At 38.7% G+C, this 23,782-nt stretch overlaps 3 protein-coding genes across 3 annotated transcripts in view; all 3 read right to left on the bottom strand.

Moving 5' to 3' along the window:
* LOC122968041 (oocyte zinc finger protein XlCOF6-like) overlaps nucleotides 1-23,782 on the bottom strand; it is an 813,118-nt gene that overhangs the window by 770,729 nt on the left and 18,607 nt on the right. The gene's annotated exons all lie outside the window — the stretch shown is intronic.
* On the bottom strand, nucleotides 1,998-8,242 carry LOC122968052 (alpha-2B adrenergic receptor). The gene is made up of 2 exons (XM_044332992.1): nucleotides 7,877-8,242; nucleotides 1,998-5,142 (listed from the first exon to the last, which is right to left on the bottom strand). The coding sequence occupies exon 2, from the start codon at nucleotides 4,959-4,961 to the stop codon at nucleotides 3,405-3,407; it is 1,557 nt and encodes a 518-aa protein (XP_044188927.1). The 5' UTR covers nucleotides 4,962-5,142; nucleotides 7,877-8,242; the 3' UTR covers nucleotides 1,998-3,404.
* Nucleotides 17,464-22,357, bottom strand: LOC122968071 (low choriolytic enzyme). The gene is made up of 10 exons (XM_044333020.1): nucleotides 22,257-22,357; nucleotides 22,148-22,180; nucleotides 21,995-22,060; nucleotides 21,838-21,887; nucleotides 19,891-19,960; nucleotides 19,669-19,783; nucleotides 19,101-19,273; nucleotides 18,942-19,023; nucleotides 18,738-18,859; nucleotides 17,464-17,833 (listed from the first exon to the last, which is right to left on the bottom strand). The coding sequence occupies exons 1-10, from the start codon at nucleotides 22,306-22,308 to the stop codon at nucleotides 17,607-17,609; spliced, it is 990 nt and encodes a 329-aa protein (XP_044188955.1). The 5' UTR covers nucleotides 22,309-22,357; the 3' UTR covers nucleotides 17,464-17,606.

The following is a 23,782-nucleotide window of genomic DNA, read 5'->3' as shown; positions in this document are numbered from 1 at the left end:
ACAAATGGAGGAAGCCTTCGTGGCTTATTAGCTGTGTGTCAATATCTAGTTTTATATAACTGTTCCACAACAGAGACGTGGTTTACACACAGTTCTTAGACAGGACTCTAATAACTGTCATCTGTTGAAGCTGTGTTCAGCTTTTGTGACCATGCTTGTGACTGACTACCTTGCAGGTCGCTCCACCGCTGTGGTCTAGAATGAAATATCTCAACATCTATCTGATGGATTGTTAGAAATTCCCTGCTCCTCTGACTTTTCCTCCATCACCACCATGTTTACATTTGTGGTTCTGAGTGAAATATCTTCAAGGGGACATATTCTACATATTTCCAGATGTATGTTTATATTCTGGGGCTCTACTGGAATATCTTTGCATGATTTACAGTTAAAACTCCTTATTTATCTTCTACTGGTCCTTTATGCAGCCCCTCAGTTCAGCCTCTGTCTGAAACAGGCCGTTTTAGCTCCTGTCTCTTTAAGGCCCCGCCTCCTGATGAGCCCACTCTGTTCTGATTGGTCAGTTTCAGGAAGCTTCCTCCGCCTCCAGAGGCTACGTAAACAAACTGTAGTAGCAGGATTTCACTTCTTTTTCTCCTTCTTTACTCCAAATGTCAACTTCTCAAATCCATCCGTACATGTTGGAGCTGAATCAGATCTGAAACATGCCAGTGGACAACACATGGAAACACCTTAGCAACCACCTTAGCAACAACCTTAGCAACAAAGATTACAGAACAGATGGCTGTTTGTGGGCATGAGTGAACAATCTGATGTCATCACAAGGATGAAGGAGAAGTAACATCGCAAACGAAGCGTTCAGAGCAGATTGACTGACTTAGACTTGCAGGCAGCATTTCTACATACGTTCACCTCAAGTTTTGGAACTTTGACCATGTTTAACATCCAACATCAGAACAGGATATAAATGACAGAAAACTACAAAACGCCTGGTATGTCCTCTTCGATAGCTTTTGGATGGCATACCAGTATAAAGCACCCTAATCTCCCACCCAACTGTGAGTTGTCAAGTTGCATTGTGGGTAATGTAATCGCCAGGCTTTTACAAGGAAGAAGAATGTGTGAAGTAAAAAAGATGATATCTCTTATTCTGCCGCATTGATTTTTTTTCTTTTTTAAAAAAAAAAAAACTGTCCATTGTGAGTCTGACAATATTATCAGTCAAAATACTGATACTAAATCAGTCGAGTACTCCTGTACTTGTAATCGCAAGGGTAAGGAAACAAATCAACTAGGGCTGTAACTAACAATTATTTTCATTATCAATTAATCACATGATTATTTTCTCAATTATTTGTTTGTTCTGTAAAACGCTGAAGTGGCGAAATCATCATGTAAATTTTTTAATTTGTCCAATATTTTGGTTTATGACCAAATACCTGCAAAACTAATGACATTCCCATCAGCCTCAGCTATACTTTGTGGTTTGTGCTAATTAACAAATGTTAGCATGTAAAACCTGCAGTGCAGAATTTTTACATATGAATGAACATCTGTTACATTCAAGCCCTTGCCAAACGAGTTCACACAATGCTGATTAAGCCTCCAGATAGATCTCTCTGTAATTCACAGAGTCTTTAAATCTGATGTTGACATTCCTGCGTTGGCTGGATGACTGCGTACTGTGCATGCTCTATGTGCAGAGCATGCACACTAAAGACTTACGCCTCTGCTAACTTGATAAAATAATTCAATTGTGCAGCTCTTTTAGACTTTCCAAATGTTCCGAATGAAATGAGTTGTGACGCTCAAAACAATTTATCCACCGTTTTTCAGCTGCAACAGTAGCAACAGAGTAGACCACTATGACGTAAGCACGTGTCGACTTTGTTTTTGTAATCACTCTCACTGCCAGAAGGGGGAGACAAAAGTCCCACACTCCAGCTTTAACATACTAAAATAAGATGGTGAGCATGGTAAACATTACACCTGCTAAACATTAGCAGTTTAGCGTTTAGCTCAAAGCACTGCTTGGTCTAACTACTGTATGACTTGTTTTGTTGAACACAGAACATGTGTTTCACAGAGTAGATCTGTGTACTGTAGCAGAAAAAAAACATGCGATTTAATTTCAGTTGGACTTTAAAACAACAAGCAAGACTATTGTTTTATGTTTAAGCTAATACTGTACAAAGCTGCTTCTGACACCAGTGTTATCTTACATGTGTGTACAGTACTCAAGCAAATTTCTGTTGGCTTTCAAAACAGAATAAGTGCATTTTGAAAAAAAACATGCAGCTGCACACACACTCAGCCACACAAACACACATATTCACACCCACATATCCCATAAAGTAAGATCAGTCCAGAGTAAAGAGGAGCATCTTCATCAGCGATTCTGCTCATCGCCGGGGTCAGAGCCGGGTTCAGATACAGTCTCTATTGCTTTGGCAGAGAGCTCGCTGTCCATCATGTTCATTAAATATTGCAAAGAAATCAAAATCTCAATGAGAGCACACCTTGAGCTGCAACAGCTAACTCCCTGTGTTATTTTTAGTTTACAGGAGGAGAAAAAAAAAATAACATTAAAAGGGAAGAAAGATTAAAAGAAGCAGGGAGAAGTGAACAGCTCAGCTCCTGATGCCTCCGAGTACCAGATTCACATGTAGAGTTTCAATCTTTTTCATGCAACCTCGGCTGATTTTCAGCTTTGTTGTTCTAGCTTTCCTGTTAAAGCCTCTGGCTATCACCTTAATGAGCAATTCCCAGCGCGAGGTGTAACATCCAACGGTTTGCAGAGACGAGGGAATATAAAGGGAAAAAAAAAAAAAAAACCTCAATCCGTCATAATGTACATGTTCCAACTCACAGCTTTAGATGAGGGAAGAAATGGAGAAGGAAAGATAGAAAAAAAGAGGCAGAGGCACAGAGAAGAAGATGCTCACATTTTCCCTGATCTTGTGTTCCTTGAGTGCCCATTTTATCTCCGATAAAGGACACTTAGTGATATTTGTTCTCTTCCAGTAAGACCCTTAGGCGATTCTCCCCTACACCCATGCATACACACAAACAGAAAAACACAAACACACCATCCTAGCTGTTTGTACCCTTTGAAGCACTGATCGCAGACCCTGTATCCTTTTGACATCCGTTTCAAAATATAATCAAATCATTCTTCTTCAGAGTCACTGAATATACAATTACACCGTATTCTTAAATAACATTAAAGATAATTGATTCAGCCACTTGACTGTGGCTCTCTGAAATCTCCCTCTTTGTCAGGCTGACTCCAAACAGAAGCAGCATAGAAAATGAATTTCCTCCTTAATGTACAAGTGTTTATGTCGATACTGCAAGAAAGAAATACAGAAAGGAAGAAATAATATCTTCAGATGAAAGGTCTTTCGGTCCGCCGGCAGTTCAAAACATAACAACACTCCTTTCTAGAAGAACGTACCCTTTGTGCCCCTGCACAGTATCCTCTTGAAGGCCTTCCTGAAATCCTTGTTGAAGATGGTGTATATGACCGGGTTGAGGCAGGAGTTGCAGTAACCTATCCAAAAGAAGAATTTAAACAAGGGGTTGGGGATGCTGCACGTCTCGGGACACACCGCCTGGAGAGAATAAGACAAGAAGAAGGGGAACCAGCAGATCACAAACACTCCCATCACCACAGCCAAGACAAAGGTGAACCGCTTCTCCCGGTTCGCCATGGCTTTGCGGCGAGAGATGGGTGTCCCCTGAATGTTATGAGCTCCCTCATGTACCAGTTTGGTGCCAGATGATGTGGCCATTGTGTTTTTGTATCTGCCAGCCAGATTCAGCATCTGAACTTTGAACCTTTTGCTTTGCTCGTCAGTCTTGTTTGCCTCTTCTTTACCTGCGACATCTTTCTCGCAGATTTCCAGCTCAGCCTCGGAACCAGAGCTGGAACTGTTGTCGAGATGCACATCCGTCTGTGCTTCCCCTCTTTTGGTGAGTTGTTTCTTGGGGACAACTTTGAGGATTTGCCTGCCGTGTTGGGGGATTGAGGGGGAAGAGGTGGATTTTTGGACTTGAGCGATACTTGAGTTAGGAGGATGGTGCTGAGTGTCCTGGCTCGTGATGTTCTCAGGGTCTTTTTGAAGTGATGATGGCGTGGAATCCGAACAAGACATTTTGGTTGAAACTTTTTCTCTTTGGCTCGCAGTCGTACCTCCTTGATCCCCGTTCTGCTCAGCTAACTTTGCCCCAGGCTCGATGGTTGCAGCGCTGGCGCTTCCTCTCACTGCTGTTTTACTCTTCCGCCCAGGCGGGCAGCGCGTGTGCTGCTTCGCAATCTGATAAATCCTCACGTACACCAGGATCATGATCACACAGGGAGCAAAGAAGGAGCCAATGGTTGAGTAGAGAATATACCAGCGCTCGTTGTTCAGCTCACACACCTCTTCACCTCCTTCGCTCTTGTCCAGCGAGAGAAGAGGAGGGAACGAGATGACCGCCGAAATCAGCCAGACAACAATTATAGCTGCGTTGATGCGCATGGGGGTACGTTTGGCGCCATAGGTCACCGGCCGCGAGATGGACAGGTAGCGGTCCAGTGCTATGGCGCACAGGTGCACAATAGAGGAAGTACAGAAGAGAACATCCAGCGCCAGGTAAATTTCACACCAAATGGAGCTAAACGCCCAGTAGCCCTGCAGCTCGTTAGCCAACGAGAAAGGGATAATAAGCGTGGCCACTAAAATATCTGCTGCAGCCAGAGACACCAGGAAAAGGTTCTGAGCGCCCTTGAGGGATCGGGACGTCAGCACGGCGATGATGACCAGGATGTTGCCGACGATGGTCAGAAGCATCATGAAGGTTATGGAGATGGCGAAGGCGGCGGTGGCTTGCGGGGAGTAGGTCGAGGTCCTGACGGTGCTGCGGTTGCAGGGTCGGGTGCCGGAGATGAGGCTGATGTTCCTGCTGGGGAGTCCGCCGAGCTCCGACAGGCAGGGTGCATCTGGAGCTGCTGCCATGGTGGTGATGATGGTGATGGTGAGGAGGGGGTGGGGGGACTTTATCAACAGTCTCTTACAGAATGAGAGGCAGCAGGAGAACAGATGTTTCTGTGGTAAACCATTGAGAAACAGGATTTCCCCAGTGAGAGGAGAGACTGAGGGTCAGTCAGCCATCTAATCGTTACACCGCGAGGGAGATCTACAAGAGAGAGACACGTTTGAAGACATTGATCATTATGTCTGTTTACATGAATTTGATACATTTTTAAATACATTTTTTTTGTGATTTTTGCAAACCAAACATTTCAATGTCAATGAGTTGGACAAAATATTAGGGACACTCTTCAGTACAATGCACTCCAGTACACCTCCACCACCCACTACAACCTCAAACCACAAAATCCAACCAAAAAACCAAAAGAGAAAAACAAGAGAGAGATAGATAAAGATAAGAGTTAGTGACAGATAGAGTTCTTTATTAATCCTGGTAGGAAATTGCAGAGTTACAGCATCCAATTCCCACATGAAACACAAAATAAAAACATGGAAAATGGGATAAATAAGAAAATAGACATAAAAACAAGTAGGCTGACTAAAATCTTGACTAGAAACTGAACTTACAGTAAAAACAAGAACCATACAAAGTATATGGTGTCTGATAGCATATGGCTAGTGCAAATGTAGCAGATACTGCATATTAAATCATGATCTCTACATTGATACAGCAAGATGCAAGATTTAAATTGCATAGATGAGTATTGATAAGACTCTTTTTTGGGTAGTTAACAGTGAAAATTCATTAATTTTATTGCACTAACTAAAAGGAAATGTTTGAATCTATTGCACCTGGCACATTTGGACCATATCCTTCCTCCTAAATCATATGAAATGTACTGTTTTAGTCCATTACTGAGGTACATTTCTTTGTACAACGTGTGCCCACAACCCATTTTGTCCAGTATGATTTTGTTGGAGGTCACGAGCTGCTTGCTGCATTGCTAATAAATCCATATTGTTTGAGCCAGTTATCCAAACTGTGTTTTCCACTTCTTTATAACAGTCTGTTACAGTAACAAAAAAAAGCTTTTTCTGGCTTTTCTCAAGTTGTTTTCCAAGTTAACATAATTATGACTGGACAGACGAGGATCTGTACATCTAACATGCAAGACAGTAAATCAATGATATATCTCTCCAGAAGATTTTAGTTTAGTTTAGTTATTTGCACAAATAATAAGATGCACACACACACACACACACACACACACACACACACACAAAAGTAACAAACATAATGCATTAAATGGGTAAAACCTAATAACATTTAAAACTAAAGATTATCAAATAAGAATACAAACATATATGCACGTTTATATGAACACTTATGATGTGTTCAAATCTGTCAACAGTAAATTTAACATAAAAACCATCTAAAGTAACTCTGTTTACAATTTCCAATGATTTTGTTGCATAAATCAGGTAAAATACTTGTTCCTACTTGTACATAAATATCGATACAACTGACGATTATCGATTTATCGTTTGGTCAACAAAATTACAGGAAAACAGTCCGACATACTTTCCGACAGCTTGTGTTAATATCATCAAATTTGAAAAGAAAAGAGAAAATCGTCACAAATGACAGTTTTGCTTTTAGAAAATGATTATCAAAATAGTTGCTGCCAGTCGAATCATCGCAGCTCTAGTTGATACAGTGAAAGATAATAAGACGACAGGAAACAGGGGAGCAATGTTTGGGCATTTTAAAGGAGAAATAATTATACTAACAAACCTGAAGTTTGGGGAAAGGTTTGTGTTCATACTGATATTCTGCAGAGACTATGGTATAGTTTAAGTTAAGGCATTTCACACTTTTATTTGATTTAGTTTTTTTCAATTTTGCGCACACAAAACAGCATAAAAAACAGTTAACAGAAATAAAACAGATGTGATTAGAGAGGTCAAGAAGCCACAAGCTTATAGATTACAACAGACCTCAACTTCAAGGACGGGTTCACAATTTTTCAAGTCTGTCTTAAAACTACAGTCAGCAGCGTAAACTAACACTGATGTTTTTCTTGCTGTAATCATTCCTCCTGTTCATACTGACCATTAGAAGATCCCTTCATGATGACCTTACAATGGAAGTGATGGAGGACAAAATCCACAGTCCTCCTTCTGTGCAAAAATGTATTTAAAAGTTTATCTGAAGCTAATATGAAGCTTCAGCGTCCAAATGAGTCAAATCAAGTAGATATCTTTCAACATTACAGTCTTTTTAATGCCAAAGTTCCTCTTTTTGTTACTATACTTCCACCTGCAGCTCAACAGGGAAACACTGTCCGAGGAAACACAAAGAGGGAATTTGATGCTAAAAAGACTGTAAATGTGTCAGATATCCACTTGATATGACTAACTCAGACTGATGAAGCATCATATAAGCTTCACATCAACTTTTAAATGCAGTTTTGTACAAAACGAGGAGGACGTTTTGAGGAGATCTTCTAATGGCCAGTATGAACAGTAAGAATGATTACAGCGAGGAAAACCTCTTTCACTGCTCAAATAGGCACCTGGATGTTGATTTAAAAACAATAAAAAAGAGAAAGATACTAATAAATGCAATAAAATGAGGATAAGAAGCACATAAAATGAACAGAAGACTTCACTAATTAGGCAGACAAACAAATAAATATATGAGAGACAGGAGCTGTCAGTACAGATATGCTGCCTAAATTGCAGGTCTGCAGTGAGCTGATGAAAGGAGCTAAATGTTACTGAAAAACGTATAAAATGTGAGTTACGTTCCATAAATGATAGTCTTGTTTTCTTCCATTGTACTTGTTAACTGGTACCTGATTCATACACTGTTACCCAATCTCATCATGCATCCTCAAAATAAATATATCATCATCTAAAATCTGCAGTTTACTCACAAGAATGTGTGGATCCTCTCCTCGGTGGATCACTCCATACCAAGAAGTTTGAAAGTTGGTTTTCTTACAGGAATTTGGAGGTGAATAAAAACTCTCCAGTAACGCACCGCTGCATATCCGAGAAATAGAGGCAGGAGGTCTCTGGACTGGACTCTCTGGATGCTTTGATCTCCACACTGTTGTTGCAAAAACGCTGTTCAGGACTGAAGAACACAGCAGGAAAAAAATCTAATCAGATGTGTGTCGATAATCGAAGAATAAAAAAAATGAGATGGGAGGTAAAGTTTCTTCAGGAAGTAGAATAAAAGATCAAACTGATAAATCCGCGTTTGATCCTCTTTGTGTCCCGCTGTGTGATTCCTCTCCGGGCGCTGGAGGCTGACTGACTCCGCTGAGGAGAAGAGATGCGGATAAACGAGGACGCGCTTTTTTACGCGCAGCTTCCGTCGGACTCCAAACTGTCCACAGTCCGGCTGTGCGCTTCAGATACACTCCGGACATCACAGAGGGAATTATGCGTCTGTCAGCGTCACATACGGCTCTGAAAAACGCGGATTTAACTTTTAATTATGCAAGATACTTTTTTTTTTTTTTTCATTTTTCATGTTCCATATTTTAACAGCATTTAGATGCTTTTTCTCACATAGAACCTGTTCTTACTGTTGGTTTTAGTTCTTACTTGGATGATTAGTTTGTTAATCAATGAGACTATTGGGGTTGGGGTGAGAGACAGAAAATGAATCTGCATAATAACTGATTAATCATCCCTCATAGTTCCAGCGAATCTTATGTTGATATTAATATTTTCGGGTTTGTTCACCAAAACAAATTTGAGGACGTCACTTTGGACATTTTTGATGGATTAATTGAGAAAATAATCAGCTTGTTAATCGTTAGTTAGTTAATAATCATTACTTGCACCCAGCATTATATTATCATACAATACATTACTTGATGATCAGAGATGCATCTAAACAATATTTTTATGTTGTAGTTTGTTGATCTGCAACAATTCATCATATTTTAACTAGTTTAAAATCTTAATCTATCAAATAAAATGGAAATACTCAAATTAATTGCAGTTTACTCCATCTTCCCTCAAACATCCAGATGTTTACTCGGTTTTACAGTCATACTGTACCCAGTAACATTAAAATACGGACCTGTTAGCTAAAAAAAAAAACTACAGTATAAATTCTCTGCAAATTCTCAGATTATTACCCCCTTATTCCATAACTTCACATCTTGTTCCCTTGTACCTACATGTATATTTTGGTACTTACTGTACTGTTACATCATTAGTACAAAAAATTACGCTGTAAATCGGAGTAATTACGCTGTATGTTCCTTTACTGAGTATGTTTGTGTTTGCTGGGGCTTTAAATTGTAGTTCCAACTGTTAATCGATTAATTTAGAATATATTCATGAAATTAATCAATAATGAAAATAATTGTTGTAGGCCTAGTAGATTTGTTTCTTCTCACATGTGATTAAAACAGTCCTTCACAGATGCATCATCGCACTCCCGAAACACTGTCAGACTCACACTGGATAGTTTTTTTTAAAGAAGGATCAAATCGATACAGCAGAAACAGAGATACTGTCGATTTTATTTCCACACATTCTTCTTCCTTGTAAACAAAATGGCACCTACGTTACCCACAATGCAACTTAACCGCACTCAACATTTCTGTCAGATGTGTGTTGTGCTAGTAGCGGCTAATGTAGCCTAGCATTCAGCTGCTAGCCTCCAGCAGACATGAGCAGCTACAGAAGTCTGGTAACCTCACTTCTTTCTAACCCATGCTGACTTAAATGACATCATCAGTGACATCATCAGCTCAATCTATAGACACAAAAGGCTTTATACAGACCTTAACCACAGCGTTGTCACATCATAAAACATCATTATTGTTTAACAGTAATGTGTGACGGTTTTGGAAAGCAAAGACAAATGTTGTACCGCAGATTACAAAACACTCTTAAGTGTCATTCTGGAGTCACGTGGTCAAGCAATGTATTTTGTTGTTTAATTTTGAGGACTTGTTGATCTTTCCTTAACCTAAAGTGCTGCCAGTGACTAAACACAACCAGAAAACTGTTTAAAATGCTGAGTGGATGATGTGCTGCAAGATCAGATATTTCAGCACTGAACATTTTACTCATACATTCAGTGTCAACATTTTTGGAGTGTATATACTCTCCAACACCTGTGAAATCACTCTGATGTGTAAAGTCAGTGGCTTTTACATTTTTTTTCTCAGTAAAAGGAAAGAAACAGAGAATAAGGACGCTGCCACACATCTATTCCACATCATCTATCTGGTATTGCAGTACAATAATCATTTCTAAGCTTCAGAGCACATATGAAGTCATGTAAGCTTTTTTCCCGTGACACACAGCCCAGCGGTCAACTGACATTGATACCTTCAGGATATTGGATAAATCCTCTCAACTCTGGCCCACATTCCCATCACACACTGCAGGAAAGTAAATCACAGAGTCAGGCTCATCATCATTTCCGCTCCACATTCATGTTTGTTGTTGTAAGGAAGCAGCATTTGACCAAATGATTTCCTTCATTTATTCTCAGCCCCATTTTCTAATTCCTTCCATAAAGCAGCTTCTGTAATTAAAACTCTATTAGAGCCTGTTTAGAATTTCTTTCCTTTTGTTTTGATTTAAAACCTGTGATGGCTGGATTTGTTTTTTCATATTTCAATAACAGAACAAACTGCCAGGATTGTAGATGAATAACCGATATAATGGAATGCAAGTGAGTGTTTCTGTAGGCGGATACATGCAGGAGAAACAGAAGATAGGTGTTTTGGTGGCTACTGTGTGGGAATTTAATGATTGTTTTTTGGGACAGTCAGTGATCATTAATGCATCTCCGAATTCATCACACCTGCTCCAACAAAAAAGAGACTCTCTCTGTTTGTGTGCAGTTATTGCTGTTTTTCACTGCTGCTTTGGAACAATCATACGGTGGTAGAAGAAGTATTCAGATCCTTTACTGCAGTAAAACTACCAATACAGCAATGTAAAAATACTCCATTACAAGTAAAAGTCCTGCACAAGTGGCAACCTCCAGGGCTGAAAAATGAAGCCAATGCGGATGTGGCTATGTTATGATTGACTGGTCGCTACCACGGCAACGTCGCTTACGTAATGTAATCTTTGCATATAGGTGTAGCTGCTGCTATTACACATTGTGTTTTCAGTTCACTAAAGTTAATTGTAACATTGTGGTCGCCTAAAAACAGTCTTGTTCAGTGTTTGGTTGTAATAAAAGAACCATCAATGAATCAGATGATCAGTTTTTCCAGTGAGTACAGGCCTGTTTTTTTCCAGCGAAAATTAGCATTAGCATAAGCATTAGCATTATCACTGTTAACCAAAGATTGTAAATGCACCATGCTAGCCAAGCTAGCAGCTAGCATTATGGTCAGCTACACCCTCTTGTCAAAATATGGTCACTTCTGACTCCAAAAATCAAACATGGCGACGGCCAAATCCAAAATGGTGATGGTCAAATCGCTACAGTCAAGACTTCAAAAGGGCAGTTCGCAAACCAATGGGTGACGTCCCTGTGACTACGTCCATATTTTTCACAGTCTATGGTCAATCCCCATAGACCCCCATGTTAAGATGGCCAACTTTACAGCAGAAATAAACATGTTTACAGCTTGGTAGAAATTTTTTTTTTTGGTCTCTATAGCAAATTTCCCCATTCATGACAACTGTACAAGGGTGAATTTTTATATAGCTCACCCGTTTAAATTTTATTAAGGCTTAAAGTTATGCATAATTAAGGGCGTGGCCACACTAGCAGCTAGCAGCTAGCGTTAGTGTCAGCTCCATCCTCATCCAAATATGGTCACTTCTGGCTCCAAAAACACAAGATGGCTATGGTAGAAATGCAAACTCAAGGATTCAAAATGGGAGTCAACAAACCAATGGGTGGTGTCATGATGACTACATCCATCATTTTTTACAGTCTATGGTCCTGCATGAAAAATCCTACATAAGTAAAAGTACGTAAGTATTAGCAGCAAAATGTAGCTAAAGTATTGCAGTAAAAGTAGTGGTTTGGTTTCTCTGACCTTCTACTGTATGACATCATTGGATTATTAATACTGAAGCCTCAGCATATAAGCAGCATGTTAGGCCGTATTCAGACCAAATCAGGTGTTGCGGCACACCTCCGCATGGCTGTGTGGAGGTGTGGGCGTGATGTGGGCATGTTTATTTGTAAGGTAGGAAACCACTGGTTTCATCTTTAACAATGTGTTGTATTTTAAAAGCTTGTTATATTATCCATTGTGTCAAATCTTCATCTGAAAAGTAACTAAAGCTGTCAAATAAATGTAGTGGAGTAGAAAGTACAATATTTCCCTCTGAAATGTAGTGGAGTGGAAGTATAAAGTAGCATCACATGGAAATACTCAAGTAAAGCACAAGTACATCAGAATTATACTTAAGTGCATTACTTGAATAAATATACTTAGTCATTTTCCACCACTGCAATTGTAGGATGAAAATCACAATTCTCATTCTCATTTATTTTTTGTTGCTTACAAATATTAAATGTAAATGCAGTTACCTTAGAATACCAACGGAATACTGGTGTAAGAATGAGATGATATTTACTTAAAATTTTAAGTATTTCTGCTCTGAAAACGTGATCGCTATCATATGTCTTTGGAGACATTTCTAAACAAACTAACATGACCAAACTCTTCATGATGAAGGAACATGTCACCCACTGCAGCGGTGTGGCTCACTGACGTGTTTTTAATAATGTTTTGACAACAACAGAGGTCTACAACGGAGATGCTAATACATGCTATAATCTCTTCACGTCTAGACTACTGTAATTCTCTTTTGACCTGCCTAAATAAATCTTCCTTGGACCACTTACAAACTGTCCAAAATGCTCCTGATAGGCTTTTAATACGATCCAACAGATGGTCACACATTACACCTATTTTAACACCTCTACATTGGCTTCCTGTTAATTTTAGAATTTATTTTAAATTCTTGGTGCTCACTTATAGAGGCCTACATGGACCTTCTGCACCCTCACACTACTGGTCCTCTAACCAGTGTCTTCTAACTGCCCCTTGGACACGTTTTAAGACTCGGGGAGATGTGAATTCTAGTTCACAGCACCTACGCATTGGAATAGTCTCCTTATAAGTCTGAGGTCTCTGGACTCTGTGGACTCTTTTAAAAAGCAGTTAAAAACCACCTGTTCTCTGTTCATCCAGGCATTTAGGTAGCATGCAGTTTTTTATCTTTTATATCAGGCTTTGGATACACAATACTTGTTAGTAGATCAGTTCATTGTTGGTTTGGATCCAAACATGAGATTTGTTGACAAGAAGTAAAATATAGAATATTGCCAGACTTATCCTTTATGGAAGTAGTAAACCATGATCTTCCTCTAAACCCAACTTTCACCAAAACGTTGTCACATCATACAACATATTAGTTTTTTTGGTTTTGGAAGTCAGTGGCAGGTTATGTGGACCTGCTGATCAGGGCATCAGACCAGAAAACACTTCTATGTGTCGTTCTGGAGTTCATTGACCAACCATTGATTTTGTTGTTTAATTTGTTGGACTTGTTGAGACTCTTCCTCCTGTCTTCATGCTTCATGCTTCATGCTTTTTAACCCCCACAGCACCACTAAGAGTGTTTTTTTTTGCCAGGGCAGCTTCAGGTTGCACCCGACACAGATAAGACCCACGGTGAGGTTAAACCCGTGGGAAGATGTTCTGGGTTAAGCTGAAAGAGGCTTATTTCAGTTCATCAAGACCAGTGGTGAGTCTGTGTCCATTGGGAGTAGGGAGGTTCTGTTTGCTTATGGCTTCAGAGACCAAGGCGCCGATTTACAGATTGTGTACACATAGCGAAATACTTTTTGAGTTTTCGCTTAATTAAGTCTCAAGATACCACCACTGAAGTACACATTCTATGTACTCTATATATTTATTTCATCTTATTTTTATTAACATTATCAAGTGGGTTTTATTTTCCATCTTATGTTACATTAATGTTTTTTAAATGCTTTTATGTTCTTTTCATGTGGAGCACTTGGTGCATGTAATTTATTTTGTTGTAAGCACTTTGAGCTGCATTTCTTGTATGAAAGGTGCTATACAAATTAAGTTATTATTAGTTATTATTATTATTATTAATGAACAATTTTCACATCAATGTCTAAACACCAACGCCTTCTCTGTTGCTATCCTCAATAATGACCTCTCCTTATTGAAATATATGCTTTCATTTTTGTCTTTTTATTTTGGTGACACAGTTGGGCAATGATAAAGGTAAATGTCATTTGAGTGGCAGTGATTCACTTATTGATGTTCGCTTACACAAAAGTTAAATGTTTTCAGTGACTGATGGACTTTGCAGGAAAGAGTAAATGTTGTGTTGTTCAGTAAATGATGTGATGATTGCTCTCAACGTTTTGAGAACTGCAGCAGTGTTTTGGAAAATGTGGAGCTGATAACTGAACATTAAAGCAGAGATATCTACAAAGTGAAACAAGGTAAGGTTTAAAGTCCTGTATGCAGGATGCATAGTTTAACACAACACAGTGAGGTCAGCTTATCTCCTAAAACCAGGTAGAAAATAATTTCCAGAGGGGTCAGTGTTAAACCCTGAATCCTGCTCAGGTAACTTCAGATACCAACTTTGAATTTCCCTAAAAAGTTACCAAACATGTTCTTTCCTGCTTCCTAGAAAACCTTCACTGACAAGAAAGGTTTCAAAAACTATCAAATATTTATCTCCAGCTCAATTTTTTTGTCATGCAGGTAGGCTGTCGGGAAATTTCTCTGACATTTATACTTGACATGTATCAAACAGTGCAGCTCAGAGAACAGAGCAATTCTTTGCTATGCATTCAAGATGACAGAAAGAGGATGTAACCTTGAAACTGAACACCATAGTTTTGACCTGGTTTGCTGAGATGGGATTTTCAACTATTTTAATAATGGAGGACAGTAGTACAAGCAGAGCTGTAGGCAGGATTTTAGATTACGTTCACATTACAGGCCTTATTGCTCAAAACTGATTTTTTAATCAGATCCAATCTTTTTGTGTTGATTGTTCACATTAATTTTTGCAGGTGTTGAAGAAAATCACTCAAGTCCTTGTTCAAAGTTTGCTGTGGTGGAAGTGGTTTAATAGCTTTCCGGAAATGCGGTGAACTTACTGACCTCAGAGCAGAAGAAATGGAAAGACTTTATACAGTAAGGATCAAGGCAGTGATCAACAAATGGTTTAACAAAAGGTAGGAAGGGAGGGCATTTGCATACAGGATCAAGGGTCAGCATTTTAAGGGGGTGGGGGTAAAGGAAGGGGCTCCCAGACAGGTGAAATCAAGGGGCAGGAAAAAAGGGGGGTGCTGCATTCAGACAGGATCAAAAGGGTCAAATCAGCAGTGGTCAAAGGCAGGAAAGACACACAGTTGGCATCTTGTTGATCAAGGGGTCTCTACCCAGATGTGTATTTTCTTCTTCACAGGTGACATGTATCCGGCTCCCTTTAAGTCCTAAACTGCCACATATCCACAGATTTAACTGAAATGTGAGCAGCATGTCTACAAGAATAACAATAACGTAATTTTTTTTTTTGTGACAGTCGAATCATAAACATGGATGACACGGCTGTGTTTGAATAGAAGCTTCTCCACAAGTGTCCGACAGACTTCCTCGTCTCTCTCCATTGACCCTCGTCGCTGTCGTTGCTCTTCCTCCATGTTTATTGTTACCGGGCTGTGAGGAGTTGACACTGAATGATGTCGACAGGCGATATGTGCAGAGAAGTGAGACGTTAAAAAAAAAACCAACATGAAGTTTGATCAGAGCGTTCAGACAGCGGTCGCACAAGCCAGAGGTCAGATATGAATCAGATCTAAGATGACATATGCAAGAGGTCCAGGTCTGATTGGTTTTTTCATGTTTCTGTGAAAAAAGTCAGGTCTGAGTCACTTGGAGGGAAAAATAAATCTGGTTTGGGCCACTTCAGCATGTAATGTGAACTTGGAGGTCAAGTCCTCCTCTCCTGCTCTTCTTGAGGTTTCAGAAGGTTCCATCTCCAAAACTTCAACTTTTCATTACTTTAACAATCCTGTTTTCAGTGTTGTGATGCTTTTTTTCTTTTATTTCATCCAATTGGCACTTCAAGCCACTTCAAGCCTGGAAATCCTGGAAATTACTTCCATATACAACTAAATTGCAAAAGCAAAAACTAACGTAATGCTGCTGAATTCCATTCAGAAAATAAAGCGTTGTTAAACATTTTATGGTTGTGTTGAGACTCTGGCAGCACTTGGTTAAGATTAGAGAAAGATGATGGTCTTGGTTTAATACCAAAAAATAAAGTGCAGTGACTTGAAGCTCAACATGTTTCCATCGTCTTTCACTAACTTAAAAGGCTAAGTCTGGCGATTATTTCATGTTTGGATCCAAACCAACAATGAACTGATCTAGTATTGTGTGTGTATCCAAAGCCTGATATATCTTATTCCTCTGTGCTGTAGACCTCCGTTGTTGTCCAAAAACTATTAAAAACACATCAATAAGACACATCACTGCACACACATTTGAACATTTATTGAAATGAAAGCATGTGAGAAGTTTAGAGGGAAAAATCACTATTTGGTGGAGCTGTTAACAACTCATAGACATGTGAAATGTGACCCCGACTACACACTGCTTTTTGTAAGACGTCAAAAGCCAAAAAGGTTGGAAACCACTGGTTTCATCTTTAACAATGTGTTGTATTTTAAAAGCTTGTTATATTATCCATTGTGTCAAATCTTCATCTGAAAAATAACTAAAGCTGTCAAATAAATGTAGTGGAGTAGAAAGTACAATATTTCCCTCTGAAATGTAGAAAGTAGCATCACATGGAAATACTCAAGTAAAGCACAAGTACATCAACACTGTACTTAAGTACAGTACTTGAGTAAATGTACCTAGTTACTTCCCACTACTGTTGATTTATTTTTATTTTTATTTGAAGACTGATGCAGTGGACACATTTCAGTAGGAATTTATTGTTTTTATCACATTGGTGTTGAGCTGTCCTTATATTTCTCTGAACAGATATTCTGATCAGAGTTGGTTTCGCTCGATAGACCCTCACATTGTTATCTGATATATCTGATCTATAATATACAATATATTCAAGATTTAGTGTGTCATTTTCTTGTGCACCTGCATACACAAGAAAACAAAATGCTGCTCCTCCCAGCCCACAGCAGTTCAACAACAGGAAGGATAAAGATATATATCTAAAAAATCCCTTTAAAAATCATAATATAAATCCTAAGAGAAAAAACAACATTGCATTAAAATGTATTTAGAAATGCTACAGAATTTGCAAAGTACTTTTAATAGTGAAAACCTGATCAACTAAACTGTGTCTGCATGAAAATTAATATTTAACATTTTGGAAGGAGGTTGGCTGCTAAAAGTATTTAGTTTCTCTCATAGTCAACATTTTTACATTAAAAATAAAAAAATAAACCAGAGATGAAAGAATAAAGTGACACAGCAGGTTGATTAACAGCTTTAATGCATTTTTCTTGTTTAAAATAATGGAGGGAGGACATGAATAAAGTTTAGTTTTTTAAACTGCTGGAGAAGACAAATCTATAAGATACTGGTGTGTATATTTTGGTTTCATTAATAAATAAATCAGTCACAGTTTTTCTCCGTTGGTCTTATTGCGCCCTCCAGTGGCAGCATCGAGTTTCTTTATTGAGTCAGATGGAGCTGCAGTCGTATGACGGTGATCCTTCTCTGGTTTGTTGGCTGAATCGTGACTCTGGTTGGTCGTCTTCACATCATGGACCATTATGTATCTGGCTGTATCGTCCTCCTTCTTAACGTCACTGCTTTCCTTCTCTGTCTGCTTTTTTGTGGAGTCTGTCAAAGAGGGAAAAGACCAGAGGACTGTTAAACATCATGTTCATGTATTATTACTACTACTACGACTACTACTAGTACTACATCTGTTCTGGTCCTTCATTAGCTTTCAGTGCAGTTTACAATTGATTCCAGGCAAGGCAAGTGTCATTGTGAGGCATCTTTCACCAACAAAGCAACTCAAAGTGCTTTACATAATATAAAAAGGCATTAAAATGATGGTGGGTTCACAATTTTTCAAGTGTGTCTTAAAACAACAGTCAGGTGTCCATATGAACAGTGAAAGAGGTTTTCCTCGCTGTAATCATTCCTCCTGTTCATACTGGATATTAAAAGACCCTTCAAATGTGCTTTCAGTGTAAGTGATGGAGGCCAAAATCCACAGTGTGTCCACACAGTCATTCAGATGTCATATGTCTTGATTTGACTAATTTGGACGACTGAATCTTCATAATATCTTAAGACTTTTTTGCACAGGATGACGACTGTCACTTACATTTTAGGTGTATTATGAAAAAAAACTTCTCTGATAAGTGTGCTGGTGGTCAATTTGGAAACTATTGCTCCATTAATAAGATTTGAAGACTTATAGTAGCTTTGATGTCTGCTGTGTGGGCGTTGATTGACAGCTGTGATTGACAGTTGGCTCGCCTGCTGCTCCAGGACTCAACTACTGTCGCAATATTTCACTAACTTTAATATTACTTGATTACAATGAAACCAACTATCTGCATATACAGGGTGTGGAAACGGCTTCTGGGCAGACCAGCAACTCATGGCTGTTTTACCGCCATCAGTGTGCTGAATGTGAATGAGGCAAATTATAAATGGCTTCGTCTGTTGAGCGCTATACAAGTTCAGTCTGCAGCATCCAACAGTAACCAGATTATAGTAGAAATTATACCACAGCTGTAGAGGTGACGAACTCTCTTGATGTCCATCTCTGTCATTTTGACTCTCTGTCCCATCTCCTCCACGTCAACGTTTGGTACGATGGTGGGCAGGCCGTTAGCTGAAAAAAAGCCACTGCAACAGGAATAAAAACAGCATCACAACATAACTTTTACAGAGAAAACTTTTGAGCTGTTTTATGTTTCGGACACGTTACCTTCCATAGTGCATGATAGACTTTACATCATAAGGAAGTTCAAAGGTTTCGCCTTGTTGCTTTTTGAAGTTTCTCTCCATCCCTGAAAAACACATCTTTCTTATTTTCACTCAGTCACAAAAGACACGAAATCTAATTATACATGAGCACAAACAGTACCTGCCATAATATTATGAGGGAGAATTGTGATGTGTTGTTCGCGGTCCGTCCTCGTGTGCTCATGGTGGAAGCCCAGAGCGTGAAGGATCTCGTGCACGATGTTACCCATGATGCACGGCGGCCCGACGAATACGCCCTGCTCACCACCGATGAAGCCCACATACGAAGCACAGCTGCAATGTGCAATATAGTCGATGCACAAATTAATTATCCCCAATTTCATGTTTGAGACACTTCTTTTAGAGCTTTAACAGTAGCTCCAACTATTTTAATATTCAATTATTGGGATTATTTTTAAAGTAAAATTGTGAGAATTTGCTGCTTTTTCTTCATCTTATGTGATAGACGGATATATTTTTCTGAATATTTGGGGGTTTTGGACTGTTATTAAGCATCCAACAGTAACTAGATTATTTTTTCAAGCACTTGAAGACATCACTTTTTCACTGTTATCTGACATTTTAGAGGCTTAATGATTAATTGAGAATTGTTGTTGTTGTTGATAGAAATAATTGTTAGTTGCATCCCTTTATTTCTCATGCACAATTAAAAATCCACCTTATCATACCCTTTGCTGGTTTTGAAGAGCAGGTAGTCCGTCTCAGAGGTTCGCTTGTGGAAGGAAACGCAAGTGTTTTCTGACACCATCTTCATAGCAGAGAGGATGTCGTCTGTCCGACTGGCTGCAAAATGAACAAAAAACCCCCCCAGTGAATTAAAGACATGGACCAGTGATCTGTAGTGATCTGTTTCTTTAACTGACACACAGTAAAGTGACATGACAGCTCACCCAGCTCTTGACTGATGACGTACGGTATCTGCGTTGTTGGCCACGTGCGGTCTACTGCATTCCTGTCACTCTGCAGGAGAAAGTAAATAAATATACTTCAAGTGTGTTTAAGTGCAGTTACAAAAGAAAGCTTCCAGCTACTGAGCACTGTTCTGGTCAGGTCAAGTCTTGGCTCACTTACGATTTCCTCTGTTGGACTGAAGAAAAAGAAGGAAAGAAGTCTTTTCTATTCCACACATTTTAGTCAAAACCTGGCGCCTACATTACCCACAATGCAACTGAACCACCAAGTTCATTCATAAGTAAAATGCCTTTTACCTTATTTTACCACATATTTTTAAATTTATTTTTGCATATTTGTTTTATTTATTCATCTTCTCAGCTTGTATTATTACTTCAGTCTCTATATTTATTATAATTATTTGTCCTTTTTTTAACTTATTGTATCCTAGTTTTCTTTGACATTTCAAATATATTGTATATATTTGATTTTGTACTGCAACTATTAATCGATTAATTGAGTGACAGAAAATTAATCTGTAAACTATTTTGATAATCGGTCATTTTTTCAAGCAAAAATGCCAAATATTCTCATTCAGCTGCTCAGATGTGATGATTTGCTGCTTTTCTTTGTCATATGTACAGTTTATCTTTAGTTTTTGGACTGTTGATTGGACAAAATGTTAACGTGGGCTTAAGAGAATAATGATCTGAATTTTTCACTATTTTCTGATATTTTATACACTGAACAATCAATGATTAGCTTAACAGAAACTAAAACTGTTAAGTCTTTAAACGGAGTCCCTCTTCAAGACCAGGAACACAAAACGGAGGATGGAGGTCCTGTCAGAGCTCAGACTGGACTTCATTGCTGCTAATTTAGAACTAAAATGCGATTAAATCAGATAATTTAGACCCAAATGATGTGGAGTAAAGCTGGGCAACTTGTGTCAGACATATACCATATCATAAAATAAAATAAATATTCCTACCAGGGCTGCAACTGATGATTATTTTCATATCAATTAATCTGTCAATTACTTTCTCGATCAATAAGTTGTTTTGTCAAAATGTCAGACAGTGTCGATCACTGTTTCCTGAAGCACAAGGTGACGTCCTCAAATGTCTTGTTTTGCCCAACAGTCAACAACCCAAAGACACTCTTTACTTTACTGTCAGAGGACTAAAGAAACCAGAAAATATTCATATTTTGGAAGCTGGAAACACAATTTTGCATTTTTTCTTTAAAGAAAAAAAAAAAAAAAAAAGACTATTAATTGATTATCAAAAACAGGAGATTGTGGATTAAACTTCTTTCTATCAACTAAACGATTAATCAGCTAATTGTTGCAGCTCCGCTTCTTACTGCTTCTTACTGCAGGTGGGCAAAGAAAAACTGCACGTAAGAGATGAAGAGACGCAGCAGAAGAAGGAAAACTTTATTTATTTCATCTGTCTTTAAAGATTACTGTGAAACCAGGAACAGTCTTCAGCTTTGGCCCAATTTAGAATTTCTAGTTTGGAATTCAACTCAGAGTAAATCTGTACATTTATACCTAAAGGTTTTTAACCTCCTGTGGTGATAAACTATGAGCCAGTTGATCTACACTCACCCTGCACTGTATTAACTCCTGTGCAATCTAATGCAATCCAGTACAACAGCTGTGCCATAAATTCTACTTTTACCAGGCTTATACATTTTATGATTTTGTTGGCGTTGTCAGAAAGGTGAGAGAAGAATTAAGAGGAACAGAAGTAGAATTATCACCTTTTTTTGACAATGCCAACACAAACTGAAAATCTATAAGCTTCATAAAAACAGAATTTATGGCAGAGCTGTTGTATTAGACAGGTGCACAGGTGTTCCTAATAAAAGGGCTTGCTGAGAGTACAAAGCAATTAAAATAGTTATAAAAATGAACTGACTAATGAGGTAGTTTCACTCACTGACAGCATCATGTCACCCTCCAACACTGCAGAGTCCTTAGACATTAGCTCTGTCAATAAAGTCACAACAAATACACATTAATACAGATTTCTCCTTTTTCCTCACAGCTTTTTAAACATATATTAGGAGGCTAAAATATTGACATTCTGCGCTCACCTTCTAAAGTTTCTGGGTAGGACTCCATATAATGCAACGCCCTGGTGAACCAGTTTTCTTTAAATGCTGAAATAAAACGTGTTTATACGTTAAAAGAAACATTAAAATCTCAGTCATGTCAACATATCAGGCTGGAATAAGAACAAACTCTACCTTTACTGGACTCCCGTATAGGACCGGTTTCAACTGAAACACAACAGATGAGAGAAATCTTTCCCATAGAGCAAAAATCAAATAGAGGATGTAAACATTGATTTCTTACCATGTTTGAGGTATTCAGTGAATAAAAGTGCAGCAAGGATCAGATGCAGCATGTTCACAGAGGTCAGGACACACTGACACGCCCTCGTTAATCGCAATAAGTAAAATCACCTGTGAACGATTTAGTCTTTCTTCTTCTTCGAGATTATTGGCGGAACACAAAGGTGCATACCGCCTCCTACTGTATCAGAGTGTGTAGATTCATGGCATAAGATCATCTGAATACTGATTGATCTATAGAAAAACAAACAAAATAAATAAATAAATCACACCCCATTTCCTACTCCTGTCCTGTGCTCTGTAGTGATTTTAAACTCCATTCAACTGCCCTGTCTCATGTACTATATTTCTTAATGTCGCCCTCTCTGATAATGTGTTCTACATCTTTCAGAGTGTTACACCATTGACACAGTATTGATTGACTTTCCCCCATTAAGTATAACATGGAGTTAAGCCCGAAGCCTAATCTTGTAATGATTTCCTCCTCAATATCTTCCTTTAAAGGACCGGTGTGTGTGATTCAGCAGCTTCTAGCAGTGAGGTTGCAGAACTGAACTAAATACACCCTTATCCAAGTGTGTAGGAAAACCTGAGGTGGCCACAAAACTCACAAAAAATGCGAAAGGCCTTCTCAAGAACCAGTGTTTGGTTTGTTCGCTCTGGGCTGCTGTAGAAATATGCAGTGCAACATGGTGGGCTCCTTGGAAGAGGACCCATTCCCTATGTAGATATAAAGGGCTCATTCTAAGGTAACAAAAATACAACAATTCTTATTTTAAGGTGATTATACACTTACTAAAACATACTGATAAATATTTTATTTCATTTCTGCTAAGTCCTTCCGCTAGATACCTTAAAGGAGGGTATTATAACTGCACCTTTAAACTGTTGAACATGATGACTTCTTCTGTATATTATAATAATGTCTCCCTTTATTGTCTGTATCCCATTCCCTCTGCCAGGCATTAATCATGGCTGTTCCAATTACTGATTTTGACACTCTGCAACTATAAGCTACTTTTATCACTTTGTCGTCATACACTTTAAGAGCCTTCACTGCTAATTCATCTGCTTTTTCATTACCTTTAACACTCATATGAGCAGGGACCCAACTAAAACTGCACTTCTGTACCCATCCTTTGTGTATATATTGTCTTTCTTTTTATCTTTCTATATAAACATCCTCACCATTGGTTATCATAACTCACCCCCAGGAGCCAGTCACACACACAGACCAGCTGGCACCAACTTTAATCCTACTGTGGATTCTGACTTTCAGGACTTGAATGACCAACCCAAGAACTGATCACTGGGCAAACCAGCATAAGGCACAAGACATGCTCCACAAGATGCCATGGTCCAGTGACACTCACAGACATTTACCATAACACACACACGCAAACACTCAAATGGAATAGACCCCTGCCATTTGCAGTCAGGACTGTAAAACCCATGGAATTACAAATGTAGTTTTAGATTTTGTCTGAGAACAATTAATATTGTATGTTAGTATGTGTATGTATATCA

The sequence above is a fragment of the Thunnus albacares genome, chromosome 18 (assembly GCF_914725855.1).
Source record: "Thunnus albacares chromosome 18, fThuAlb1.1, whole genome shotgun sequence".
NCBI classification, from domain to species: domain Eukaryota; kingdom Metazoa; phylum Chordata; class Actinopteri; order Scombriformes; family Scombridae; genus Thunnus; species Thunnus albacares.
The sequence above is the reverse complement of the archived record's forward strand: the minus strand, read 5'-3'. Positions and strand labels throughout refer to the sequence as shown.

Excerpts from the sequence above, each read along its gene's own strand:
- LOC122968052 (XM_044332992.1), bottom strand. The coding sequence starts at position 4,961 with ATGGCAGCAGCTCCAGATGCACCCTGCCTGTCGGAGCTCGGCGGACTC.
- LOC122968071 (XM_044333020.1), bottom strand. The coding sequence starts at position 22,308 with ATGCTGCATCTGATCCTTGCTGCACTTTTATTCACTGAATACCTCAAA. Across the intron at positions 22,061-22,147 it reads TATACGGGAGTCCAGTAAAG|CATTTAAAGAAAACTGGTTC; the intron begins GTAGAGTTTGTT and ends GTTTTATTTCAG. Across the intron at positions 19,961-21,837 it reads AGGGTGACATGATGCTGTCA|AGTGACAGGAATGCAGTAGA; the intron begins GTGAGTGAAACT and ends TTTCTCCTGCAG.